This window comes from Diplotaxodon limnothrissa, linkage group LG7 (genome assembly GCF_057381915.1).
Source record: "Diplotaxodon limnothrissa isolate DT_005_m linkage group LG7, D_limnothrissa_male_GT1.1, whole genome shotgun sequence".
NCBI lineage: Eukaryota > Metazoa > Chordata > Actinopteri > Cichliformes > Cichlidae > Diplotaxodon > Diplotaxodon limnothrissa.
Window position 1 is genome coordinate 61,630,055 of NC_140602.1, and position 24,389 is coordinate 61,654,443.

The 24,389-nt window shown below is 37.5% G+C and overlaps 1 protein-coding gene across 1 annotated transcript in view; it reads left to right on the forward strand.

Annotated features, from left to right (window-relative positions):
- The window catches only part of nlrc5 (NLR family, CARD domain containing 5), a 37,729-nt gene extending 14,389 nt beyond the window's left edge, over nt 1–23,340 (forward strand). Inside the window, exons 14-55 of the mRNA XM_085358609.1 lie at nt 1,832–1,915; nt 2,013–2,096; nt 2,215–2,298; nt 2,393–2,482; nt 2,754–2,804; nt 2,888–2,917; nt 3,303–3,386; nt 3,630–3,713; nt 3,829–3,918; nt 4,059–4,139; nt 4,385–4,468; nt 5,106–5,189; nt 7,209–7,298; nt 8,194–8,241; nt 8,347–8,376; nt 8,470–8,553; nt 8,648–8,731; nt 9,738–9,827; nt 9,990–10,049; nt 10,492–10,575; nt 10,713–10,796; nt 11,200–11,289; nt 11,406–11,471; nt 12,814–12,897; nt 13,464–13,541; nt 13,695–13,781; nt 13,918–13,971; nt 14,136–14,183; nt 14,457–14,540; nt 14,637–14,720; nt 18,475–18,549; nt 18,697–18,774; nt 18,889–18,972; nt 19,466–19,555; nt 19,672–19,755; nt 21,079–21,162; nt 21,436–21,519; nt 21,617–21,700; nt 21,795–21,872; nt 22,829–22,912; nt 23,064–23,147; nt 23,253–23,340. Of these exons, the coding sequence (XP_085214735.1) occupies nt 1,832–1,915; nt 2,013–2,096; nt 2,215–2,298; nt 2,393–2,482; nt 2,754–2,804; nt 2,888–2,917; nt 3,303–3,386; nt 3,630–3,713; nt 3,829–3,918; nt 4,059–4,139; nt 4,385–4,468; nt 5,106–5,189; nt 7,209–7,298; nt 8,194–8,241; nt 8,347–8,376; nt 8,470–8,553; nt 8,648–8,731; nt 9,738–9,827; nt 9,990–10,049; nt 10,492–10,575; nt 10,713–10,796; nt 11,200–11,289; nt 11,406–11,471; nt 12,814–12,897; nt 13,464–13,541; nt 13,695–13,781; nt 13,918–13,971; nt 14,136–14,183; nt 14,457–14,540; nt 14,637–14,720; nt 18,475–18,549; nt 18,697–18,774; nt 18,889–18,972; nt 19,466–19,555; nt 19,672–19,755; nt 21,079–21,162; nt 21,436–21,519; nt 21,617–21,700; nt 21,795–21,872; nt 22,829–22,912; nt 23,064–23,147; nt 23,253–23,334 (3,250 nt within the window). The 3' untranslated portion in view covers nt 23,335–23,340. The remainder of the gene's footprint in view (nt 1–1,831; nt 1,916–2,012; nt 2,097–2,214; nt 2,299–2,392; nt 2,483–2,753; nt 2,805–2,887; nt 2,918–3,302; nt 3,387–3,629; nt 3,714–3,828; nt 3,919–4,058; nt 4,140–4,384; nt 4,469–5,105; nt 5,190–7,208; nt 7,299–8,193; nt 8,242–8,346; nt 8,377–8,469; nt 8,554–8,647; nt 8,732–9,737; nt 9,828–9,989; nt 10,050–10,491; nt 10,576–10,712; nt 10,797–11,199; nt 11,290–11,405; nt 11,472–12,813; nt 12,898–13,463; nt 13,542–13,694; nt 13,782–13,917; nt 13,972–14,135; nt 14,184–14,456; nt 14,541–14,636; nt 14,721–18,474; nt 18,550–18,696; nt 18,775–18,888; nt 18,973–19,465; nt 19,556–19,671; nt 19,756–21,078; nt 21,163–21,435; nt 21,520–21,616; nt 21,701–21,794; nt 21,873–22,828; nt 22,913–23,063; nt 23,148–23,252) is intronic.
- Nucleotides 23,341–24,389: the final 1,049 nt, after the last annotated feature.

Consider the following 24,389-nt stretch of genomic DNA (forward strand, 5'->3'; position numbering starts at 1 on the left):
AAAGCTATCCCTCCTTAGTTGCTCTTCCTGATGTTTTCCTTATCCGAAACAAGAATTTAATGACAAATATAGCGTAACCCGTACATATTGTGAAACTAAGATATCTTGGTATCAAATAAAGTTGCATTGACCATAAAGATTTCAGCTCAGACATTAAAAGTAAAGCGAGACAGTGTCTGAAAAAGTGCTGCAGTGATAGCTCATTAATGTGTGTGTAAAACAAACCGAAACCTCAATTTTATTACGAACACCAGTACATCTGCTTGTGGTTATAAAGAGAACCAGTATATAAGTATACAAGTCATAAACTGTAATGATAACTTAGAAATTAGAATGAGGAAAAATGTGACTGTACACAGCAGTCTATAAGTATGTTCAGAACAGCAGCGTAGGAACTCTATACACAGAAAATATCTTGTTGACAAGATGCAGAAGGTACCTGAAATAGATATTTACAGCTGTGGTGAGCAGAAAATGTTGTTTTACTGACAGTGGTTCGATCCTCCTGTGCAGACTAGAACTAGTGAACAGTCAAGGGTGCAAGCAGAACTTATCAGCTGTTCTCTACAGTTCTCACATAGTTACACCATAATTATTTCATGTGTATACTTTATCTCACCCAGGCACAAGTAAGCTATTAAACTAGATTTTTTATTTGGGCAGTCATCCAACTCTTAATCCTAAACCCAGTACCCGGTTCTTGATCTTGACAAATATGAAAACAAAAAGAATACCGGCACATATTTCTTATTTCATTTTGGACATGACAAATAGAGACCACCCATACATAGAACCAGATGGGCTCCAAACACCAGAGAGTATACAGTGTGAGAGAAAGCATGTGCAAGAAAAGCCACCTGGAAGGCAGCCAATGAAAAGACTATTGAGTGAAAAAAAAGTTGTTATCATCCACATGTAAAACACTAACAATACTGTTGGTACATGTAATAAACTATCCGTCATTATATGATTTAGAAATGTGAAAATTATAATTCAGAAAACTGCTGTAAACCCCCAAACCCTGTACAAATTATACAAGTAAAGCAAACATGATATAACCGGTGTTCAATCCCATCAAATTACCTCTGTCACGGTTATTTAGTTCCAGTTTATTCTGGATTACATAGAGTGAATTATTAACCCTGTAAAGCCTGAAGCATGGATTAATGCCAGACATTTGATTTTCTTTTAATTTGACAAATTGGACAAATGCTGACAATTAAAAAAATCAATAAATAACAGTTTCCATGTATGAGGTTTCATTTTTTATTTTTTTTTAGAAACATGCTGATGATATAGAGGTCTCAAAATCTCATGTATCAAATATTATACAGGGTTAAAAGAGATTACAGGTTACAACTCCAAAGCTCCTATAAACCTTACTTTGGCTTTCAGTTTGTAGTCTGTGAATCTAGTTTGATTCCCTGCGTCACAGAAATCTGTCTCTGTCACCACCTCTTTAAGAAAGAGTTACCATTTTTTATATATTTGAATGCCTCCTTATTTAGTTATGTTCAGACATTCACACTGACATTTAAACAAATAGATCTCATCTCATATTATGATTCTGGGAATCCGAGTCTGTTTTATCCTCTTTAATTAAAATACTACATTCAAGAAAAGATTAAGCATTGGAATTTCCCACCTGGCGGCTTAGATAATAATTTGTAATTAAAAACATAGCAGCATCAAGAAATATTCTATCAACTATAGAGATGCTGGTAAAAAGCAGTTTGTTTGTTTTAAATTGAGGCTTTGAACTGATTGTTTTTCTTTTTGCAGTTTCTAATCTGATGCTTCCTTATGAATAATTCACTATGTGTCCTTACAGTTTTCATAGCCGCAAATATGGGGACAAGTTTGCTGAGAAGTTGTCGTCTGTTTTGCCTAAATTCACATCCCTGCGAAAACTAGAGTATGTTTTATATCGTTGCTTTATTCCTGCGAAAAATATATTAAAGGTAATTGTCCCTTAACGACAATAATTACCTGTTTGTGTTTGTGTTCACAAGGTTTTCTGGTGCCAGCCTGACTGCTACTGGAGCAGCTAGTTTGGCCTCTGGTCTTCAGGAGTGTCCACACATCACTGATATCAAGTATATCTTCTGTTGTTCAATATAGTGCACGATTAGCTTACTGCTCGATTATCCAGATGCTTTTAATAATGCTGAGCTTAAAGTTTCTGCTCATTTTTCTTCTGGGGGGTTTTTTCAGCGTAAGTGACAACAATTTGAGGGATGAAGGAATCAGTCGCATTGCAGAGATTTTTACCAAACTACAAAACCTTTCGAATGTAGCGTAAGTTCTCACATTTCTAATGCAAAGACTCGTCTGTACTTAACAATGCAGAAGACTTTGTGTGGTGATCATATGTGTGTGTGCTTCTTTGTAGGCTGGGACGAAACAGCACAACCCTGAATGCAGTCGACTGTCTTATTAAAACGATGTCTTCATGTTTGAACATCCAACATGTTCATGCAGAGTAAGACCACACACACATGCACACGAAGTGGCGGTTAAGGCACAGTTATGGCACACGGATTGTTGTTTAAAAGAAATAAAAATTACACACATTTTAACTCGCTTTTGTCAGTAATGCTCACTGCACTATTAATATTTTCTCAGTCATAGAGATTTGAGATTCCTGAAATTCAAAGTAGCTGATTGCTATTGATGAAGTTATAATGACAAGACCAGGTAAACATAAGTGTGTCATAAACGTGTACTCCAGTCCAGGTTCTTTTTCTTTGCAGGGGGATCAAAGACTTGACAGTAACTTTCTTCCAAAAGTCAGATATGAACAGGTGACTTTTATGCTTATAAACTAAATAAAGCAATAAAATGAACATAGTAAAATTCTGATATATTTATATTTTCCGCTCTACAGCCATAAATCTATACTTGAATCAACAATCAGGTAAGATATGAAACAAACAAGTCAGTTTACCGTAACTGCCTTACCACAGAGATTTGCCAGTTTCCTTGATGAACTTTGCACCTTTAAATGGGTGTCAGCCAAATGTGCATTCACCTTTACTGTTTTCTTTTGTTTGTTTGGTTTTTTTTGGCTTCAAAAGATCGTGACTAGAAAGGACGTTTATGTGGATGTTGATTTATTTTTTTAGTTTTAATTTTTTTTTTTTAAATGTTTATTGAGCATCAACAATGTAGTACAAAGATATACATGTAGCAAGTCCACAATGGATGTTGATTTAAATGTGACTCTAAATGTCACAGTTTAGTATTTTTGAGGTTTTTTGTATCATGGACGTTTGCATTATGATGGTGTCATTTTTCTCCAGCTTGCTGAACCAGAATTGGAACAAGTCGGAGATGCAGAAACTTGCTGAATCCTTGGCTCGATGCCCTGCGCTGTCTGTCCTAGAGTAAGATTTCATAAGTACACACCTTCATAATTAGAAAAACCTATTCAGAGCAGATGACACAGACAACATCAGTAATGAATAGAATAGCAACAATGCACTAGTTATTGACTTACTGTTTTCCCTCTGCTAAAGTAGTTGAACAATCTGCAAACTACACTGTGTGCATATTACATTGGTAAATGAATGCTAGCCAAAGGCCTGTCAATGTGTGTGGCTGTTTTACTGTATGTCTTTGCACTCTAGTCTGTCTGGAGGCCAGTGGGATGAAGACATTTTAAGGACACTGACTGAGTTTTTGCCAAAGTTCAGCATTACTGACAAGCTCATGTAAGACTAGGTTTTAAAAGAAATCAATTGTTTGTGTTGTGCTTGCTGTGCACTTTGCTATACCTGCACATAAAACCCAGCAGCATTTAGCTGATGTTTTACAATCTTTTCTCAGCATTAATGACAGCTGCTCATCAGTGGAGGGTTTGGTGGTTCTGACTGCTCTACTGTCTGATTATCCTCCTGTGATGGAGCTTCATGTCAGGTACAAACACGCATTTAATCTTAGCAACCATAGTTGCAGGAACTTCTAGACATACTGTACCAGGAAATGCAAAATTAGATTTATGTTAGAGTTATTGCTGTCATCTCTGCTCTGTATCTGAATGTTTCTTTATGTTGCAGATTACAGGTTCCTGTTAAGGTGTCTATTGTGTTTGCTAGGGGAAGGGAAAAACCTGCAAGCGGAATATCCAAATCTCTCTGGTATGTTAATGCTTCTGTAACACAAGCTTACAACAACAATATATTTGATGTTGCAGAACAATAGTAGGGTAGCATTTAGAATGAGTAAAGCGATCATTTTAAGCTGGTAACCAACAGACCATCAGTTATCTAGCAAAAAGTTTTAATGTTTTAATTGTTATAATGGGTTGTTCAGGTGTATCCTTTGTCCAATAATGATATGTCATCAGTATTAATGATAATCATTCAGCTTTTGCGTCTTTCAGCCTCAGCTTCTGCAATCTGTATCCTGCTGATCTGGAAAGTGTGTTGAGATGTCTGGGAACCTCTTCTGATCTCACTATGCTGGAGTAAGATGAGCAAGAACCATGAAAGTGCACACACCATGGACAGATAATAAAAATAGGACCATTTCTAATTAGTAGATAATAAATTTATGTGTAAAAAGCCTAGAAAGTTTTCAGGGGGAGCCGTATGAATACAAGTGTCTACAATTACGAAGATAATGGTGCAAAGAAAGGAAAGATATTTACAAAGTGTGTCGGGCAATCAAAAAAAACTTTCTACTACACATTTGTGTTAAAAACTGATGTCTTGGACATTATTCTAAAAATGACAGTGTATGCTCAGTTTATGAAGTAAACTGAGCATCATCCTAAACCACCTCTTAAATGATGCACCATCATGGTTTTTGCTTACAGGTAACCATTAGATAGCTTATACAGTGCTTAACAAATTTATTATGCATGTCACACACGCATATTTAATTATATATAAATATTGTAAATAACTGTAATTTGTAGTATTAATAGAAAGATCTCAACAAATGTATCACATTTAGAGGAAAAAGAGACCACTGTTCACACTCATTACACATTTCAGGTGTGTGTGCACTACTGATATTGATATACTGACTCATTTTTGTCATGTTCTCTTGATAAATGTACAAACACTGAGTTGTAAAGCATTTTTAACCTTTCTTTTCAGTTTGTCCAGTAACTGTTTAGGCAACAAGGGTCTGAAGAAGTTGTTGGATTTCCTGCCTCGTCTTAGCAAAATCCAGGAAATTAAGTAAGCTCACACGCATGCATTTATTCTCTCTGACCGAGGCTGGAGCTTGTCATAGGGTGGCATAGGGTGTCTGTAGGGGGGTAGATATTTGGACAGGCTGCTAGTCTGTCACAATGCTCACACACAATCATTATAACTAATAATTAATTAATAATTCTACCTCTTTTAAAGCTTTCCTTGAGATATTTATACAGTGGGGCAAAAAAGTATTTAGTCAGCCACCGATTGTGCAAGTTCCCCCACCTAAAATAAAGACAGAGGTCAGTAATTTGCACCAGAGGTACACTTCAACTGTGAGAGACAGAATGTGAAAAAAAAATCCATGAATCCACATGGTAGGATTTGTAAAGAATTTATTCGTAAATCAGGGTGGCAAATAAGTATTTGGTCAATAACAAAAATACAACTCAATACTTTGTAACATAACCTTTGTTGGCAATAACAGAGGTCAAACGTTTACTATAGGTCTTTACCAGGTTTGCACACACAGTAGCTGGTATTTTGGCCCATTCCTCCATGCAGATCTTCTCGAGAGCAGTGATGTTTTGGGGCTGTCGCCGAGCAACACGGACTTTCAACTCCCGCCACAGATTTTCTATGGGGTTGAGGTCTGGAGACTGGCTAGGCCACTCCAGGACTTTCAAATGCTTCTTACGGAGACACTCCTTTGTTGCCCGGGCGGTGTGTTTTGGATCATTGTCATGTTGGAAGACCCAGCCTCGTTTCATCTTCAAAGTTCTCACTGATGGAGGAGGTTTTGGCTCAAAATCTCACGATACATGGCCCCATTCATTCTGTCCTTAACACGGATCAGTCGTCCTGTCCCCTTGGCAGAAAAACAGCCCCATAGCATGATGTTTCCACCCCCATGCTTCACAGTAGGTATGGTGTTCTTGGGATGCAACTCAGTATTCTTCTTCCTCCAAACACGACGAGTTGAGTTTATACCAAAAAGTTCTACTTTGGTTTCATCTGACCACATGACATTCTCCCAATCCTCTGCTGTATCATCCATGTGCTCTCTGGCAAACTTCAGACGGGCCTGGACATGCACTGGCTTCAGCAGCGGAACACGTCTGGCACTGCGGGATTTGATTCCCTGCCGTTGTAGTGTGTTACTGATGGTGACCTTTGTTACTTTGGTCCCAGCTCTCTGCAGGTCATTCACCAGGTCCCCCCGTGTGGTTCTGGGATCTTTGCTCACCGTTCTCATGATCATTTTGACCCCACGGGATGAGATCTTGTGTGGAGCCCCAGATCGAGGGAGATTATCAGTGGTCTTGTATGTCTTCCATTTTCTGATGATTGCTCCCACAGTTGATTTTTTCACACCAAGCTGCTTGCCTATTGTAGATTCACTCTTCCCAGTCTGGTGCAGGTCTACAATACTTTTCCTGGTGTCCTTCGAAAGCTCTTTGGTCTTGGCCATGGCGGAGTTTGGAGTCTGACTGTTTGAGGCTGTGGACAGGTGTCTTTTATACAGATGATGAGTTCAAACAGGTGCCATTCATACAGGTAACGAGTGGGGGACAGAAAAGCTTCTTACAGAAGACGTTACAGGTCTGTGAGAGCCAGAGATTTTCCTTGTTTGAGGTGACCAAATACTTATTTTCCACCCTAATTTACGAATAAATTCTTTACAAATCCTACCATGTGGATTCATGGATTTTTTTTTTTCACATTCTGTCTCTCACAGTTGAAGTGTACCTCTGGTGCAAATTACTGACCTCTGTCATCATTTTAAGTGGGGGAACTTGCACAATCGGTGGCTGACTAAATACTTGTTTGCCCCACTGTAGCTAAAGATACCAACAACTATATTGTAAGTGACCCTGGTGGTGGAATTTCCCTCTATTGCCTCTCTAGTAATTTGCGAGTATTTCAATAGAAAGATGACTCTTTGTTTTTTACATTGAGATATACAAAGTAGGTAGGCAAATGGTCAGCTGTTTTCTCACCAAACAGGTTCCAAACAGCCAACACCAACTTCCTTGTGCTAATTGCTTTTGGTTTTTCCAGTGCCAGTAAAAATGACATCAACATGGAAGGGGTGGTAATGCTGGCTGCAGCTCTATGCTCGTATAACACCTTAACAGAAATTCACATCAGGTAATCTTTGTTTTACATTGTAGCTATTTAATGATACCAAGAGCTGCTTTACCCAACTGTTTGTGCCTCTTATCCCGGTCTGGGTTTAAAAAATCTATCTGTTTGAAAAATACTATAAATACATAATTACATACAATACTACATGTCATATACAGTGATGGGAATAACTGCATTAAAATAAACAGCGTTACTAACGCTGTTACTTATTTCAGTAACAGATAATCTAACGAATTACTTTTACTATCGTTAAAACACTGTTACCATTACTAAGAAAAAAAAGCGGTGTGGGTGTGTTACTATTTTTAAACACACAGATGGTTGACGCTTATGTCATCTTACCGGGGGCTAGGGGTGCGAAACAATCGCACGAGTGCTGCTGATTGGCTGAGGAAGAGTAAGGTAGTCATGGTAGTCATAGTGTGTTGTATTGTTCTATCTAGAGTTTATCTGATTGGTGTTTTATTTCATATTTTCATAAAGTAACATTTGAATAGTTTAGATTAGTGTACAATGTTTCTTATTAGTTCCTTCTGTTAACTGCCCATTTATTTCAATTATATTTTCAGTTTTATAACAAACAGCTGAATATATATTTTAGTATTTTCAAGTATGTTTAGCTATTTATATGTTTGTATTTTAGTAAGTTCCATTAAGAGGGGATTCTTATACATATTTAAACATTTTTTTAAAGTAACGCAATTGTTACTTTTCCTCGTAATTAGTTGCTTTTATAATATTGTGACTCAGTTACTAACTCGGTTACTTTGTTGAAGAAGTAACTAGTAACTATAACTAATTACTTTTTCAAAGTAACTTGCCCAACACTGGTCATATAGTTTTACAGTAATCAGTCAGGTTAATTATAATTGGCTGTTGTGCTCTGTTGGTTTTACAGTGGCGGAGGCGAAGAGGAAGTCAATCTAAAGTTCTGCCCAGATGAAAGGTAGAAGACCTGCATCTATGCAAACGTTCACACAGTCTGATTCTTGTTGTCTCCGTTTAGTTTTTCTGTTTAATAATCTAACTCTCTACTGTATTTCTATGTCAGTGATGACAAGCAGCAGCTGAAGATGTTCCGGTACAGTGAGCAAATAAAGACATGCAGAAAAGTACAAATCTGACCTCTGACTATGAATACAAAAGAATGATCCCCTTTTATTTTTCTTTCTAGAGTAAAGGACAGCAGCATCCTACCATCTGATATAACCAAAGTATGTAGAAAATTGGTCCAGAGTCGCTTCCATTGGGAGTTAGAGTAAGCTTTATTATTGTATATCTGCAAATTATTCAACAGTATTTAAAGTAGTGACTGAACACGTTCATGTTCATGCACTAATGTGTTCTGTCAGGTTATCTCAGTGTTCACTTACCGACAAAGCCATCAAGAATCTTCTCAAAGTGTTGCCAGAGATGACGTCACTGCAGAGACTCAAGTAAGGCATACACACTAATGCAAGTATTAATAATAACACTGGATTACAACCTGCAATAGACAGTCAGATTATGCGGATGTGCAGTAGGGAAAAGATGTGAAGATATGGAAAAAAGCTGCTGAGTACTTTTTAAAGGACACCCTACTGAGATTACTGAGCACAAAATTTGAATATTTGGAAGGTGATTTTAAGTGTAGTTATTTTTAACTAATGGGTATCTATGCTATTCCTATCACAGGGTATATGTTAGGTCCATAAAACAAAAAAATTATGGAAGATCACTATTGTTATAGGAGATTGCAGAACGTTGCAATCTCATCTACACTGCAAGGAGATTTGCAGAAATTCTGTTGTAATTTCACTTTATGCTGTCGACTCTAATTGGAAGTGTGATATTAGAAGTGTATAATTTTTCTCTAGACATATTCATTTAATTTTATTATATATAGTTTGTGACATTATGTAATTACCTTGTAGTTAACTGGAGAAAATCCTCTTACAGATAAAAAACATCAACAACATCAATGAAAATGTATAATTAAACCCTGCAAATAGTTAACAATAACTTTGAAATGCCTTTAGGTGTAATTCTTGGTCCTTTTTATTCAGTCTATAGATGAATTATTTATATTGATTCATTTTTGTCTTTATTTTTATACTGAAGTATTTAAAATTTAATGACTTTAAGAACAAAAAAATAGATTTGCAGATATTTATAAATTAAAAACTTTGATGTTTAATACATAATATCAGTATGTTTTTCTTTTACCATATATATGCTTCTGTCACTTACATATTTTGCCTTTGTGCATTTGGTGTCTTTATTATTCATTAACGCTATCAACCTACCAGAGACTACAGATGAAGTTTAGCCTGTATGGCTAAATCTGGCAAAGCAAATTGTGGCTATTCTATGAACTATGTTTGGAAATTATTTTCAGACTGTGTAAGATACTAAGAACCTCATCAAATGAAATATACTATATTCATTCTGTATTCCTAATAGTGTCAGACAGAGCATCACATCTGCAACCGATGCACTCGAGCTGGTCAGCTGTTTGAATCACAGTCAGCGAGTGACGTCGGTTGAGCTCAGGTACAGTGAATACTTTTGTGGCACTCATCACAACACACCATGCCATATTTGAGTGTTCATGTGATGCTCCTTTCCCTACCACACTTTTTAGTTGTAGCTGCAATTACTTTAATTCTCTAACTGACCTGTTTTGGTTAATTGCTGCTTTGATCTCTTCTTTAGCCTTCGGGGTGACTCCTTCATCAATTTTGATACAGTGAAAGTGGAACAAGTGAGCTGCAGGTCTGTGATCCGCAACATTTTCACTGCTTACTGATGACTTAACAACATTTGTAGGTGTTTTCAGACCGCTCACTTTGTCACTTACCCAAGTATTCACGGCTCATGCACTATAGCAGTTTTAGCTGCTCATTTTAAACTGCATTTCAAGCTGTGTTTATTTTAGAATTTGACTGAAAATATATGTTGTCATTTTCTGTTTTATACATAGAACTGTAGAAATGCGCAGTTTAATTAAAGATTTTATGGTACTCATTGAAAAAGACAATATTATATAGTGTGAAGCACATTGGGTGTCCTGTATTTTACAATCTGCCAGTTTAATCACCGCAGAATTAGAAAGTTCAGGTAAAAGAGGGCATCTTACAATAATTACTATAACTAGTAATTAATCAACTTCATGTGCTATGTTTTTTTTTTGTCTCCCTGATTGTGTGTAACACAGGTTAACTCATTTTTGCCTGAAGGGTGACCACTTGAAGAAACTTCTTGAGATCCTGCAGCAGGGTCCCCAGCTTTCAGATCTAGAGTATGAGCCACACAAACATTTAGACACACAATCTTAGAATCATAACCACACACCCATGGAGCCATGGATAGTCCAGTGTTTTCTTCCTGAGCTTTTATCCAGTAAGGATGCTCAGCTCTGCTTTTCTTTCATCACAGTTTGTCAAGTAACCAGCTGGAAGATGAAGACGTGGGCTCTTTTGTGCATTCCCTACCAAGGCTAAAAATCAGCACCTATGTCAAGTAAGACTTTAAACATATTAAGTTCTATATTAAATATAGAGCAGAAGAGTAAAAAATACTTAAATGTACACGCACCACCGACTTTATTAGTTAACCTGTTTAAATGCTTGTTGACACAAATATCTAATCAGTCAGTGACATGACAGCAACATGTATTTAGGCATGTATATAAGGTGAAGATGCCCTAATGCAGTTCAAAGTGAACATCTGAATGGGTTAATAAAAAAGGTGATTTAAGTGATTCTGAACATGGCTAGGTGTACCTAATATATTGTCTGCTGAATATATAATAAATTAAACCTCAGGTAGACTGAGAGTATGAAGCTACAATATTTAGAAATGATGTGTATTGTAGTTAATGAGTAAAATATAGACTAATTCTTTTCTGAATCTTCATGTGCAGTCTCAGTAACAACAGACTGACCCAGCAGGGGCTGCTGGCTGTGGCCAGCACATTGTGTACCTGTGCTAATGTCTCTGGTGTGGAAGTGAGGTAAGTCTGCACAAAGGAAAGAAGTTAATGGAATTCTTCTAAGTAATCTATAATGAAATATTTGTGCATGTCTCTCTCTTTGTCCATGGACTCTACTTTCTGATGTCTGCTGGTAGCTTAGGAGAAGAAGAGCGATGCCTCATCTGGTTCAGACAAAATGAAACTCGGGAAAAAACTCTGAGGTAGGAGTTCCATCCAAAATTTCAAAACACTGACTCTGATCCTGAAACGGTGCCCGTATTAAATGGTAAATGGCCTGCATTTGTATAGCACTTTTCTAGTCCATAGGACCCCAAAGCGCTTCACACTACATTCAGTCATTCACCCATTCACACACTGGCGATAGCAAGCTACATCGTAGCCACAGCTGCCCTGGGGCGCACTGACAGAGGCGAGGCTGCCGGACACAGGCGCCACCGGGCCCTCTGACCACCACCAGTAGGCAAACATGGGGTTAGTATCTTGCCCAAGGATATTTGGCATGCAGCCAGGAAGCAGCCTGGGATCGAACCACCGACCTTCTGATTAGTGGCTGACCTGCTCTGCCACCTGAGCTACAACCACTGAGTCACTTTGATGAGGTGAGCACAGTGACTCGAGTAAAAACACAGAATTCACACCTACTGGTTTTTTGCTGTATACAGCAAAAAAGAAACCAGTAAAAATTTTAAACATTTTCATTTCAGATAAAGTAAAAAAAAAAAATGAGCTGATGAACTCATTAACACTCATGAAACTTTAGCACTAAAGTTTAGTGCTAAAGCACAATAGCCCTAAGTGGTGAAAGTCACCACTTAGGGCAACGTAGACAGGAAATTTGAAGAGTGTTAAAATGTTGAGAGGAGGCGTGAACTAATGCAGACGTGCAGAGCTCCATGCAGCACTAGTGTGCAGACAGAAAAGAACAAAAGGAAACTTACATGTGGTCTGATTGTATAAGTCAACAGCTGATGTATTCAAAGTAACAAAGTGTCATTGTGAAAAAAAACCAGACTCTCTCTCCTTTGGCTTTGTAATTTTTCCTGCGTGAGCAGCACAGGAAACATCTCACCGGTATGCACAGATATGTGAACTCTCTCTACATCTGAAGGTTCATGCACTGAGTCGGTAAACTGACTGACTGCATCAGCAAAGATGAACGGCTGAAAACTTCTAAATCCAGCTTGCACACTGTGGGCGACAAGGAACTGACTTTGCATGTCAGAAGTAGAGCTGAGCATAGCAGTGAACCTTAGAATGTGGTTGTAAATATTCGAAGACATAATTAGTTTCTGGTGTCTGATCGATTTTAGCAGCTCTGAAAGTACCTTCCTTAACTCTAGCACTCACAGTAACAAGAGTTCAGCGTCCTCCAGCTCTCAATAAACGTCCAGTATATAATACTATTACAATGTAATTTGGGGGCTTAGTAGAGGTTAAGGCCTTTTAAAGATTTTAGTACATTTTGGATTTGGCACTAACTTTGCAAAAATCTAAATTTCTTTATGCTTTTTTTTTGCCTTCTCTGCTTTATTTCTCCATCAGAATCAGGGAAGGTAGTTTGAAGCATGAACATCTGATCCGATTAGCAGAGATTGTGTCCAGTTGTCCCCATCTGGCCAAAGTGGAGTAAGTATCCCTCAATCTTAAGACAAATTTTTGGGTTTCATCAGATAAAAACAATGGCCTCTTTTTAATTAGTTATTACACTTAATAAAACTGGTTCATAAACTGACTTCTTGTAAAATATGGAAAGATCACAACAAGGCCATATTTCTTTGTTAACATTTTAGATTTGAAACTACCAGCAAGAAATTGCCTGATTAATGATCAAGTCACTGACCTCACAGCCCATTGCTCATTCAGTGGTGCTAGTTTCAGATATTGTGCAAATGTACTGTTTATAAGGTTGGAAAAACCTGCAGTCAGCTAAGATTGAAGAAGTCACTTGGATGAGTGACGAAACGTTTCTCCCACTTAAAACGCTAAGATGAACCTTTTTGGGATTTTCTTACCAGGATGATTGAGCATGCATTAAGACAGCAAGGAACTGATTAGAAATGCATCTATTATTTATTAAAAGTCTCTTTATGCTAAGAGTCTCAGGGTATTCAGGGTTTAACCTTCCTTTCTGGCCTCCATTATCTAACCATGATCAGAAAGTACATAGTGATATGTCTGTGGTTCATCTGCAGATTAAACCACAGCTTACTGGAGCAGACTGAACATTTCCTACAGCTGCTGAGCTTCAGTCAAAGTGGATGTGTTTTCAGGTGAGACAAAAGAATCTTTACTATTATCTCTTCTGTCAATGTTTTCAGGCTTTTTTCAAACTACAACTTATCCAAATCAGTCATGGCTGTTCAGTGAACGGCTGTTAAAGCATTGAATTATAATGAGTGTATTACACGTGCTTTTCTACTCAGTATTGAGGAGCGTTGGATCAGCGCTGAGAAAGCGGTTGGATTAATGCTCCACTGTTTGCAACTCAATAGCAATATTCAAACTGTCAGGTAAGATATGCATATAGATGCAAATGAACACAGATGTCAGGAAATGCTCATTTTAAACAAATCAAACATATTGTAACATTCCCCAAATAAAGATACAGTATGTGTGTCAAAGCTGTGAACTATATTCATTTTCCAGGATTCATCAAAACACACTCCACCTGACCAGTTCCACTGGACTGACGACAGATAGGTAATGATTATTGTTTAATGATTGTTATATAGACAGCAGCTGTACTCTTCGGGAGTTTATTGATTAAAGTGTAAATATAAAATAACAGTTATTTTGAATTTAATGTTTCTAGAAATCAAATGATTCCGATTTTTGATTTGTGTCTTTTGCTTGTTTGTTTGCAGTGATCTCTCTGGAAATGCAGCTCAATCGAGTGCCATAAAGAAAATTGGGTGCTTTTTTATTTTATACATTATATTTTACATTTTCATGATACCTGCAAGGAATGCACACTTTGATTACAGCCTCCACGCACTGCTATATTACTCAGTGTATATGCTATATATTTAGCTTTCCTTGCAGGAAAAAAGAAAAAGCCCACTGTTGTAAAGGTTGTTCTTTTTTTCTAGTAAATTGTATTAATTTACACCACACTCTGGCTGAATTCCTTTGAAAGTAAAGACAGTATAAAGGAAAAACGAATTCCTCTTATCTCTCTGCTTTAGCCTTGTGGACTGTGCAGTAAATGTGTATCAGCTTGCAGCCATAGAGAGCGTCATCCTCAGTTGTCCATTTCTGACAGAACTGGAGTAAGTAGTCACATTTCAGTATTTAACATTGGCATGTGCTCTGTAGTACTCAAGGGAAATAAATTAGTAAAAAAAAAAATGTTTGTTCCCATTCAGGTTTTCCCACAACAGCCTCGGTGTAGAGGGAGCTGAGTTTCTCTGTTCTGTTCTTCCCCGGTTGCCCAATCTCACTTCACTCAGGTCAGAACCTTTTCAAATTTGACCAACCTGACTTTTAAAGATCTCCTATAACAACTATTTTCTCTGTCATCCACAATATTGCTTCCAAAGAGAGTGATGTGACTGTGCTCGAGACATTGTCACAGGTCTTCCTGCAGCCTAACACAATTCAGCACTTAAAGTGAGCAACACATTTTAGAACTTGTCCGAAGCATTTTTAGAACATTAATTTTCAATTCCCCTATTGATTCATTCATTTAGCAACACTCTTCCACTGGACATTACAAATACCTACATGGCCAATGCTCCATTCAGGATATCTGGGAAATTAGAGCATTCATAAAAATAATAATGATAATAATATAAAAAAGCAGCTGTGGATTGCATGATTCCAAAACCTTGAAAAGGTGGCCATATCTCAGATTGTCATAACTGCTGTTAGGATTTTATAATGTTCCCAATTTAAGGAGGAATTATAACACTTTCCTCTGTTTCCCTTTGTTCGGTCACCATCAGTACTGCTAATGACTGCTCCACAGCGCTACCTATAGTGCTGTGCAAAAGTAATGAGCCACCCTTTATTTCTTTGTAATATGTTTCCAGCAAACCAGATTTTCTTGTACCTGAACGTTTTTGTAGGAGTGTTTTTTATTCAGCCATTTAACACTGACTCATGGATTGTTCAAACGCAGAAAAGACACTCAAGTTGAACCAGTGCTGTGCCTACACATAAAACTTGGCAAAGAACTATTTTCATTACTAGCAGCCTGGAGCATAATTTGTTCTCATTTAGTTGATAAATGTCAAAGCTAGCACAGTTTCAAAGGCATAAAACAGTATTTTTCACCAATACAGTAGTTCCCAACGAGCTTTTAGTCAGAAACTTGGTATATGTATTTAACAAGTGTAGTGAAGACGTGGAGGAAGAAGTGACAGGCTCATAAAAAACCCAAATATATAAGCCATTCTTGGTGAGCAGTGTTGGTCAAGTTACTTGAAAAAAGTAATCAGTAACTAATTGCTGATTACTTCCCCCAAAAAGTAATCCCGTTACTTTACTGATTACTTATTTTTAAAAGTAATTAATTACTTAGTTACTTAGTTACTTTTTAAAAACACGATTTACAACCTGAAGAGGTGATAAAGCGATAGATCTTTCAGCCCAATTCTACCTTTTCTGCATAACCCATCATACAAAATGTAATCAAATGGAAAAGTCTCTCTTTTTTTAACTTGTTTTATCAGTTTTAATCTTTTAACTTTATGCATCAAGCAAAAATGTAATTATATGCAACATTCTCTGACTTGAATAAATTAGTTTAACATTTAAACCTATTTTCTGCACATTCCAGCACATAAAATAAAATAGTTTTTGTGTTTACACTCACTCTTTCAAATAGATGCAAGTAAAACACAGCAGAAAATAAATAAAGTCAAAGACTCAGCGGTCCTGTTGCTCTATTTTCACCTGTAAAGCAGGACTGCGGTAGGCGGAGGTTTGCCCTGGTGCAGGTGTGTCGTGGTCAGTTGAAGAATCCGCGAGTTTCTCTGTGAGTTTCCCATCACGTCGTAGCGCACTCGGTGCTTGCTTGGAAGTTTAGGGGGTTTTTTTCGCTGTAAAAATAAGTTTTCTTCCCACGCACGATGGACGCTAATGTTTTTGTCACTTTTTATGGAATCAAACTCAAAGTAAGGTCAGTACTTCCACGCTTTAAATGCTGCACGCTCATACTCTCTCCCACAATCGATATGTGATCCATTGTTGATCTGCACACAGCTGTTTTCACAAAGGTCGCACTCGCTTACGTCACTGTCATGAGACATTCTCGCAAAAAATCACGGTTTTAGTAACGCAGTAATGCAGCGTTCCTACGGGAAAGTAACGGTAATCTAATTACCGTTTTTGCAATAGTAATCCCTTACTTTACTCGTTACTTGAAAAAAGTAATCAGATTACAGTAACGCGTTACAAGTAACGCGTTACTGCCCATCTCTGTTGGTGAGGCCCAGAATAAAGGCCCAGTATGATAAATAAACACCTTTCCCTTCACACCCCCTGGTGAACTGTTTTCATGATCTTCTGTGGACAGGTGGATCCAATGTAGAGGCTCACTGCTCAAAGTAATGTAAAGTAATTAAAAGTGATGCAGTAAATTACTTAATTTCTCACCAAAGGAAGGATTTGTTACAATATTCGTTACATTACTTTCATGTTACTCTGTATAATGATCTAAATGCATTGTCACCAGTGTTGGGCAAGTTACTTTGAAAAAGTAATTAATTATAGTTACTAGTTACTTCTTCAAAAAAGTTAGTAACTAAGTTACAAGATTCTAAAAGTAATTAACTACTTGAAAAGTAACTATTGCGTTACTTTAAAAAAAATGTTTATCCCTCTGGGGTCCAGGGTAGAATTGGCCATTTTAACTACCTTTGATGTTTCCTCCATATTTCACCTTTAAAAACTATTTACTTTGCCTTGTTTGGTATCATCCTTTTCAGCACAACCTCACGTGTCTGAATTTACAGTTATGTTTTCATTTTGACATACTGTGTTAACACAATTGAGCTAAAATCAAACAAAAAACATCAAATCAGAGTAGAAAAAGTGATATTTTTTACTGTAACAACCACAAACATGTTTAATGAAACATATTTCATAACTTTAAATGCAAAAATAAATTGTCAATCTTAAAATCCTATCCTAAAGTTTTGCAAACAACAAAGTTATTTGCAGCCATTTACATTTTACCCTTTTTTTAATAACCATTTCAAACTATTTACAGAACAATCAGCTGTTCTGCATTCAATAAGATGTCACACAAATTATTTGTGCCACTCCAAATATTTCTGTCCACTATGAAGGAGAACATCACAGCCTGATACCTGCAGGTCTGACAGCAGCAGGTGTATCACTCCTCCTGTTTTCATTCAGCAGTCACCTCATTGTTCTGACACACAACACAAAACTATCCACACCACTACACTAACTACACAAGACAACACATGAACTAGACGCTCCAAACATGCTAAACGTCGCAAATTTCTCACATCTCAAAACTCGCTCTCTCTCTTTTTCTGCTGTCTCTCTCTCTCTCTCTTCCTCTCGCCGTCACTCCTAAAACTTCCCCCTCTTCCTAAACAACCACATGTCATGTTGCCATATCATTTTTTGATCGGTCAACATGGTACATTTTTCCACCAACACGAACAGGCTGTTTTTTGTTTTAATTTTTTTGCTCATAAGCAGAGAGTGCTCGCTGCGCTGTCCTTAGACAGTAAACGTGACGAAACTATTGAGGAAAAAACAGGCGTATATATTGTTTATCATGACTCTGGTTTTACGTGGCCCATCAACACAATTTAAAAACTGGTATATATCACCTTGTTGCTTTGTCATCTTTAAGTGGTCATGTGATTGGCTTACCACGACTACTTTATTCTTCCTCAGTCAAACAGCAGCACTCATGCGATTGTTTTGCCCCCTTAGCTCCAGGTGTTGTGCCAAAAAGTGATCGTCTACCAGCTGATTGTAGCACAAACACAAGAAAAATAAAGGCTTGTTAGATGTTTTTTGTTTTTTTCCTTTTTGTCTGTCTGGCCTATTGAGCCTTTGTAATGCAAGTAGCAACATAAGTAAATGTAATGTAATACTAAATTTAGTAATATAGTAGTAATATATTACTGAAAAATGTAATGTGATTACAGTAAGAGTTACTTCAGAATGTGTTACACCGAGCACTGGGGGGCTCTAACCATCCTCTGTTTCTTCCAGTCTGTCGGGTCATCAGATTAGTGAGACGGCAGCTCAGAATATGACCAGGTTTCTGCCCTGTCTACGATCACTTAAGTAAGCATTTATGATATATAAGATGAGTGTGGATGTACATGACTGTGTGAAAAATAATGTCTAGAATATGAACTTATATTTAGGCTGCTGTAAAATGTTACACACAGTGAATAAACATTTGTTCACAATGGAACTTTTCTGCTGTAGTCTTTCCCACTGTGTTTTGCCTGGAGGACTGCAGCTCATTGAAGCACTGGGACAGTGTGTTATTCTTGAAGACCTTTGGTAAGGCATGCACACACACACAGATACAACAATACAGCTGTTTTTTCTGTTGGATAAAATAAAGAAGCTGTTAAAAAATGTCAGTTTTTTTCTGTGTTTTCTGTGCACCCTAAGTTTGGATTCTGTGGCACTGAATGAGGAGAGCAGGATGTGTCTGGCACGAGCTCTAAAACATATCAACTCTATTCGCCGTCTCAGGTAAGAAACACTCTCTGTTTCTTTGCAGTAGTCAGAATCCAAGAGCTAAAGTAAATCTTGGTTTGTTCTTTACCACATAGTCTTCAGGATTTATTGAACAGAGATCAAAACTCTTCCAGGCAGACATCTTTGCTGTTTTCACCACAGTGCACTTCACTCTGCATTTACACTATAATGCACATGATGCTTTTTGTTGGCCAATGTTGGTGCTGTTTGTCATACCAGCATGTCATCAGGCTCTTATGAACCTCGTAATTAATTAGTAGGATCTGATCCTACTAATCCCCCCACCGCAGGGACAAATTTGTCCCTTATCGTTCCCAGTTCTCTCATAGCACTAAGCTGTAAAATGTAGCTGGCAAGGTGCCTGGTCAGCATATGTCAAAGCCTTTTATGCATTTCTAACATACAGATCATATTCCCATGGCTATAAATCCTCATCAAAATACACATCTACCTAACATAACTAATACATTTTGTGTGTGTGTACCAGGCTGAATGAGATTGTCACAGCAATGGACAATCTCAGCGTTCTGGATCTCCTGGCTGCCACGAAGGGACACGCACATTTAGAGCAGATAGAGTGAGTCTTTCATTCATACCTAGCGCTCACTGGACATTACCATTCACCTTCTGTCAGTCTGTCATTAAAAAAAGAAGAAGCTTGGCTTTGAGAATGTTGGATTTGCTCTTTCTCAGGTTGGGGGGCTGGAGGATGGCTTGCAGAGGAATAGAAGAGCTGAACAGGCTCATTCCGAACTGGAAAGAGCTCAGGAAGATAAAGTATGTACACAGGGGGTGGAAAACATAGAAAGTTTGTATTTTACTGATCTCCAAAACCCTTTAGCTGCATTTCCAACATGTTTTCTCCAGGATATGTTCACCTTCACCCCAAGAGAAATAGTAATATTTTTATTAATGCTTTAAAATACTTTGTTTATGTCACATGACCAATCTTCTGTAGATTATACTCATGCCGAGTTCCATTTATCCTGTCATATACAACATGAGTGTGAAGTAGTTTCTTTGCCTTTTTTGTAAACAATCCAATAATAAAAATATTAGTACATGCTGGGCCATAAATCAGAACCACAGGTTGAGACGTGCAAGTCATTCAGAATGTTACAGCAATTTTATCGTTCCTTTATGGGGACCAACTGTTTGCACTATGCAGCAGGTTCGTCCTTCCAAGTGTGTTTGACTGACAGCCACAAAATGTCTACAGGCTCAAGATGTTTTTCATATTACCGTCCCTTATGCTTTTATGCTTATTTTTTTTAAAGAGAATGGTCTTTTTATGCTTATACTTCATATTTACATATCCAGCTCCGGTTTGAACCCCTGAAGTACTCATTTAAATGTGCACAAGTTAAACTCTTTGGCTTGAATGAAAGCTTCCCAAAATTTGATGAAGAAATTTGCAACTTTGTTGCCTCCACTGGGCTCACTGTCTCTACTTCCTTCCACTTTTATTTGTAGATCCCAATGAATAATTGTTGTGGCAGGCAGTAAACCTATACACATCAAGTAAACTGAAGGAATTCTGAATCTGAGGTTGCATAGCCAGAAACAATGACCCAGATTAAATTCAATCCAAAGTTCTTCCAGTAACTAATGCAATCTATGCCATAAGGACAAAAGTACTGGGCCAAATCTCGTAATCTTTGAATTCAGGTGTTTTCAGTCCATTTGCCACACATCAAATCAATCAATCAAATCAAGCACCCAACCATGCAGTATGTCTTTGCAAACAGTTGTGAAAGAACAAGTCAAGTCAGCTTGTGAAATTTCTTTGGTCCTAAATATTCCGTGATCAGTTGTAAATGATATTATTGCAAAGTTGAAGCGTTTAAGTAGTTTATGGCACAGTTTCAAAAGGGTTTCCAGTTACCTATAGAGAAGATTTAATTGAGCTATATCAATCCACTGTAATGTGTAGGGTGTCTATTATCCATATAATTTAAAAGTAAAGTTTGAGTTAGGTTTGGCGCCATCAAGTGGAATAATCAAAAAAACAAACTATTGACAGAACACTTTACATGGTCCATTAACAGTTATTAAAAATGAGTAAATTTGCTTTTCTTGCTGTGTGTGTTTATCCTCCAGGCTGTCAAAGAACCTTATCAGTGACCAATCAGGAGAGAAGCTGCTTGAGGCTTTGAAAGCCTGCAGCCACCTGGAGGAGCTCTGGTGAGAATGCGTTTCATTCCTGTAAATGTGCTTTTGGCATTTGATTGCAACACTGTGCAAGAGTTTGCATGTGCATGCATTTGGCTAAAGAAGTGCACAAAATAAGCCCTCAAAACTTTTGAGTGAACATTTTAATCTTCAAAATTGTTTATTTTCCTTGGAAAAGCTGAGTTTTATATATTTGGCTATATCATTAATTGGCATTTAACTCAAGCAACTCAAAGATTGTTTTAAAATGTACATATTTATATGTCTTTTTGTGCACTCTTCCAGTCTGTCCGATAACAAACTGGGAATCCTCACTGCTGCCAGGATGGCCCTCATTTTCCCATCACTGACACACCTCAGTGTGTTAGAGTAAGTCTCACACAGTGTTACATGTTCTTATTGATATGTGTTTCTCCCCTCACTTATTCAGCCTTTTTGTTCTTCTGTATTTCTGTGTCATTTATAGCATTTCGCTCAACCACATTGACCATGAAGGCTCCAATAGCCTTTCCAAAGCCATAATGTGCATGAAGAACCTCAAAAAGATTAAGTAAGACTCATTTGCTTTGATTATTTTCAGAATCACAGCTCACACAGATGACTACACTTACTGATTGTTTTTTGTCTTTTGCACAATAATTCAGCCTGACCTCTGTTGGGACTTCAGAGCTGCGTCCTGTTGTAGCCAGTCTGGCTCACTGTCCCCTCATACAGGAAGTTGGGTAAGATAAAGCAAAGTGATCAAACATTTAATAATCTGGTGCTGTTCTGTGTTCTACTCATGGACATGTCAGTTCTATAAGAGTTGGCACACACTGTATGTAATGATTTGTCAATCTTGTAAACTCATGTTTTATTCACAATAGAAAACACATCAAAGGTTTTAACTGAAATGTAGCATTTAAGAAAAATATTAGCTCCTTTTAAAGTTACTATGATCACATATGGCTTCTTCTTTACATGCACTAACTTGCACTTGTAGATGAATCACAAACAGTGATTTCTGGAAGTATTCCTGAGGGAGTTCTGTGAGAGAAGCATGCCTGTTTTTAATGCATTTCCATCCGAGGGAACAAAGATCACAGGCATCCAATACTGATGTTTGACCTTGTCCCTTGCACACAGGGATTTCTCCAAATCTACTCAATCTTTCTGATGATGTCATGCACTGTATGAGAAGATATTCAGGGTTTTTTTTATTGCAGATTGTTCAGCCTCTGTCCATCACTGCTTCTTTTTATACCCCACTATGTGACCAACCCATTGCATTTTAACCTAATTATTTGCTAAATGGTCTCCACATGTTTCTTTATAATGCCACTTTCTTTTCCACCCTTTTGTTGCCCTTGTCCCAGCTGAGACACTGTGAACCCATCAAATACAAAATGAGTAAATATTTTTCTCAGTTTAAACACTGGATGTTTTCTATTGCCGCTTATGAACAGAATATGGATTGAACTCTGCAGATTATTTCATTCTGTTTTTGCCTAAATTTTACACAGCACCACACGTTTTAAGGAATTGATTATTTAATTATTTAAGGTATTGTTGTACATAACACTCTAGTTTTTAATTAAAAGTAATTTATGATATTCGCATCTTAGGATAACATTTTTGCGTGATGCTTCAGCTTCTGTTCATCAAACCTCTCTCTCTCTATGTCTTGGTGTCTGTCTAGTCTGGGTTGGAATAACTGTCGTGATGAAGTGGCACTGGAAGTGGCCAGGGTTTTGCCTTTCTGTCATACGCTGACTCAGATAGAGTGAGTAAAACACACACATAAAGACCCGCAACTGCAAGAGTTTTGCTTTTTTCATTTCACTTTTCATTTAGGCTTTCTTATATTTATAAAACCAATAAGGAAAACAACTCTTGTCTCAGTACATGAGAGATTAAGTGTTTATTTCTCACAGTCTCGAGTGCAACAGCTTGAGTGTTTCTGGAGCGGAGGCCCTGCTTAAGGCCTTAAGGTTCTGCCCTGCTCTGCAACTCATCAGGTAAACTTCCTGCACTGCTAGACCTGCATTATCCAAGGAAACCTTATTAATTTCTAATGTTGTGGTAATGTTCTGGCCTTTATAAGTTATTGAACTTGGTTTCAGACTCTGGAAGAACAAAATCTCTGACGGTGATGTCCATAGGCTCGGTCTAAGGGACAGAAGGATGAATTTCTCTTCCACCTGATATGATCTGCACTGCTTGACAGTTGAGAAGCACAATTCCAGTTCATCAGCACCAGTGCAGACGAACAGTCCAGTACTTTTTCTGCCAACACTGACTTAAAAATCTGTGAGAATTTTATTTATTTATTTTTTTTGCTTGAAGTGTTTTGGGGGTTTTTTTTCTAAGTGCTGCTCTATTGAAACACGGCTGTACAGTTGAAATAAGTTTGTTAGAACAAGAAGAAATAATGTATTTTTGAAACTATTTAAATCCCTGACTTTGCACTGATTGGCCTTTGGTTTCACAAAGCAGGAGACGGGTGGAAGCCACTGAAACCTTTTTTTCAAAAGCTGCTGTCAGATTAACAGGGGCGCACACAAAGAGGTTTATGGACACAAATTGGGAGAGGTGGCACGCTCAGCTGATCAGTAGAACACCACACTAGATTTTGAACAAAAAGTGTTTTCTTCAAAGCCACTGAAATAACACACTTACTTTTGTAATCAGTCGTAATAATCAGCAGTAGAATTAGTTTTTTTTACGGTAGAGGGTATACTGTCATCACCTTCCCAGGCAGGCGAGTAGGTGGGCGAGGACACCCAAGTGAGTGATGCTGAGAGACTGGCCAGCTGCTTCCTGTTTTATCATTGAATTCCTGGGAGAAAGGAAAAACACACACATAAACAAAGCAGGTCCCGCCTGTTCACTTTTAACTAATGTATCACACTCATGACTAAATTCTTCCCTACTGAATTGAACAGATAATATTTTACTGTTATAACGGGACTACAGTATTTCCCATATGACGTGATCATTTCAAACTTGTTACAATAAAATTAGAAAAAATCACAAAGTACATTAAAGATGGCTTTTAAAAAAAAGATTACACTAACTTATGTATGCACTTAAAAAAGTGTGAAATCACTAAACCTGTGTTGAGCCCCACCTTTCAGTAGCACACCACTGAGCTCCCAAACTGCTGTGAAAATAAAGGCCACACTGTGTTATTTTCCTGTGAGGAAATGATGAATATATCTTTGCAGACTCTGATACGAGGAGTCAATTTGCATTGTGGA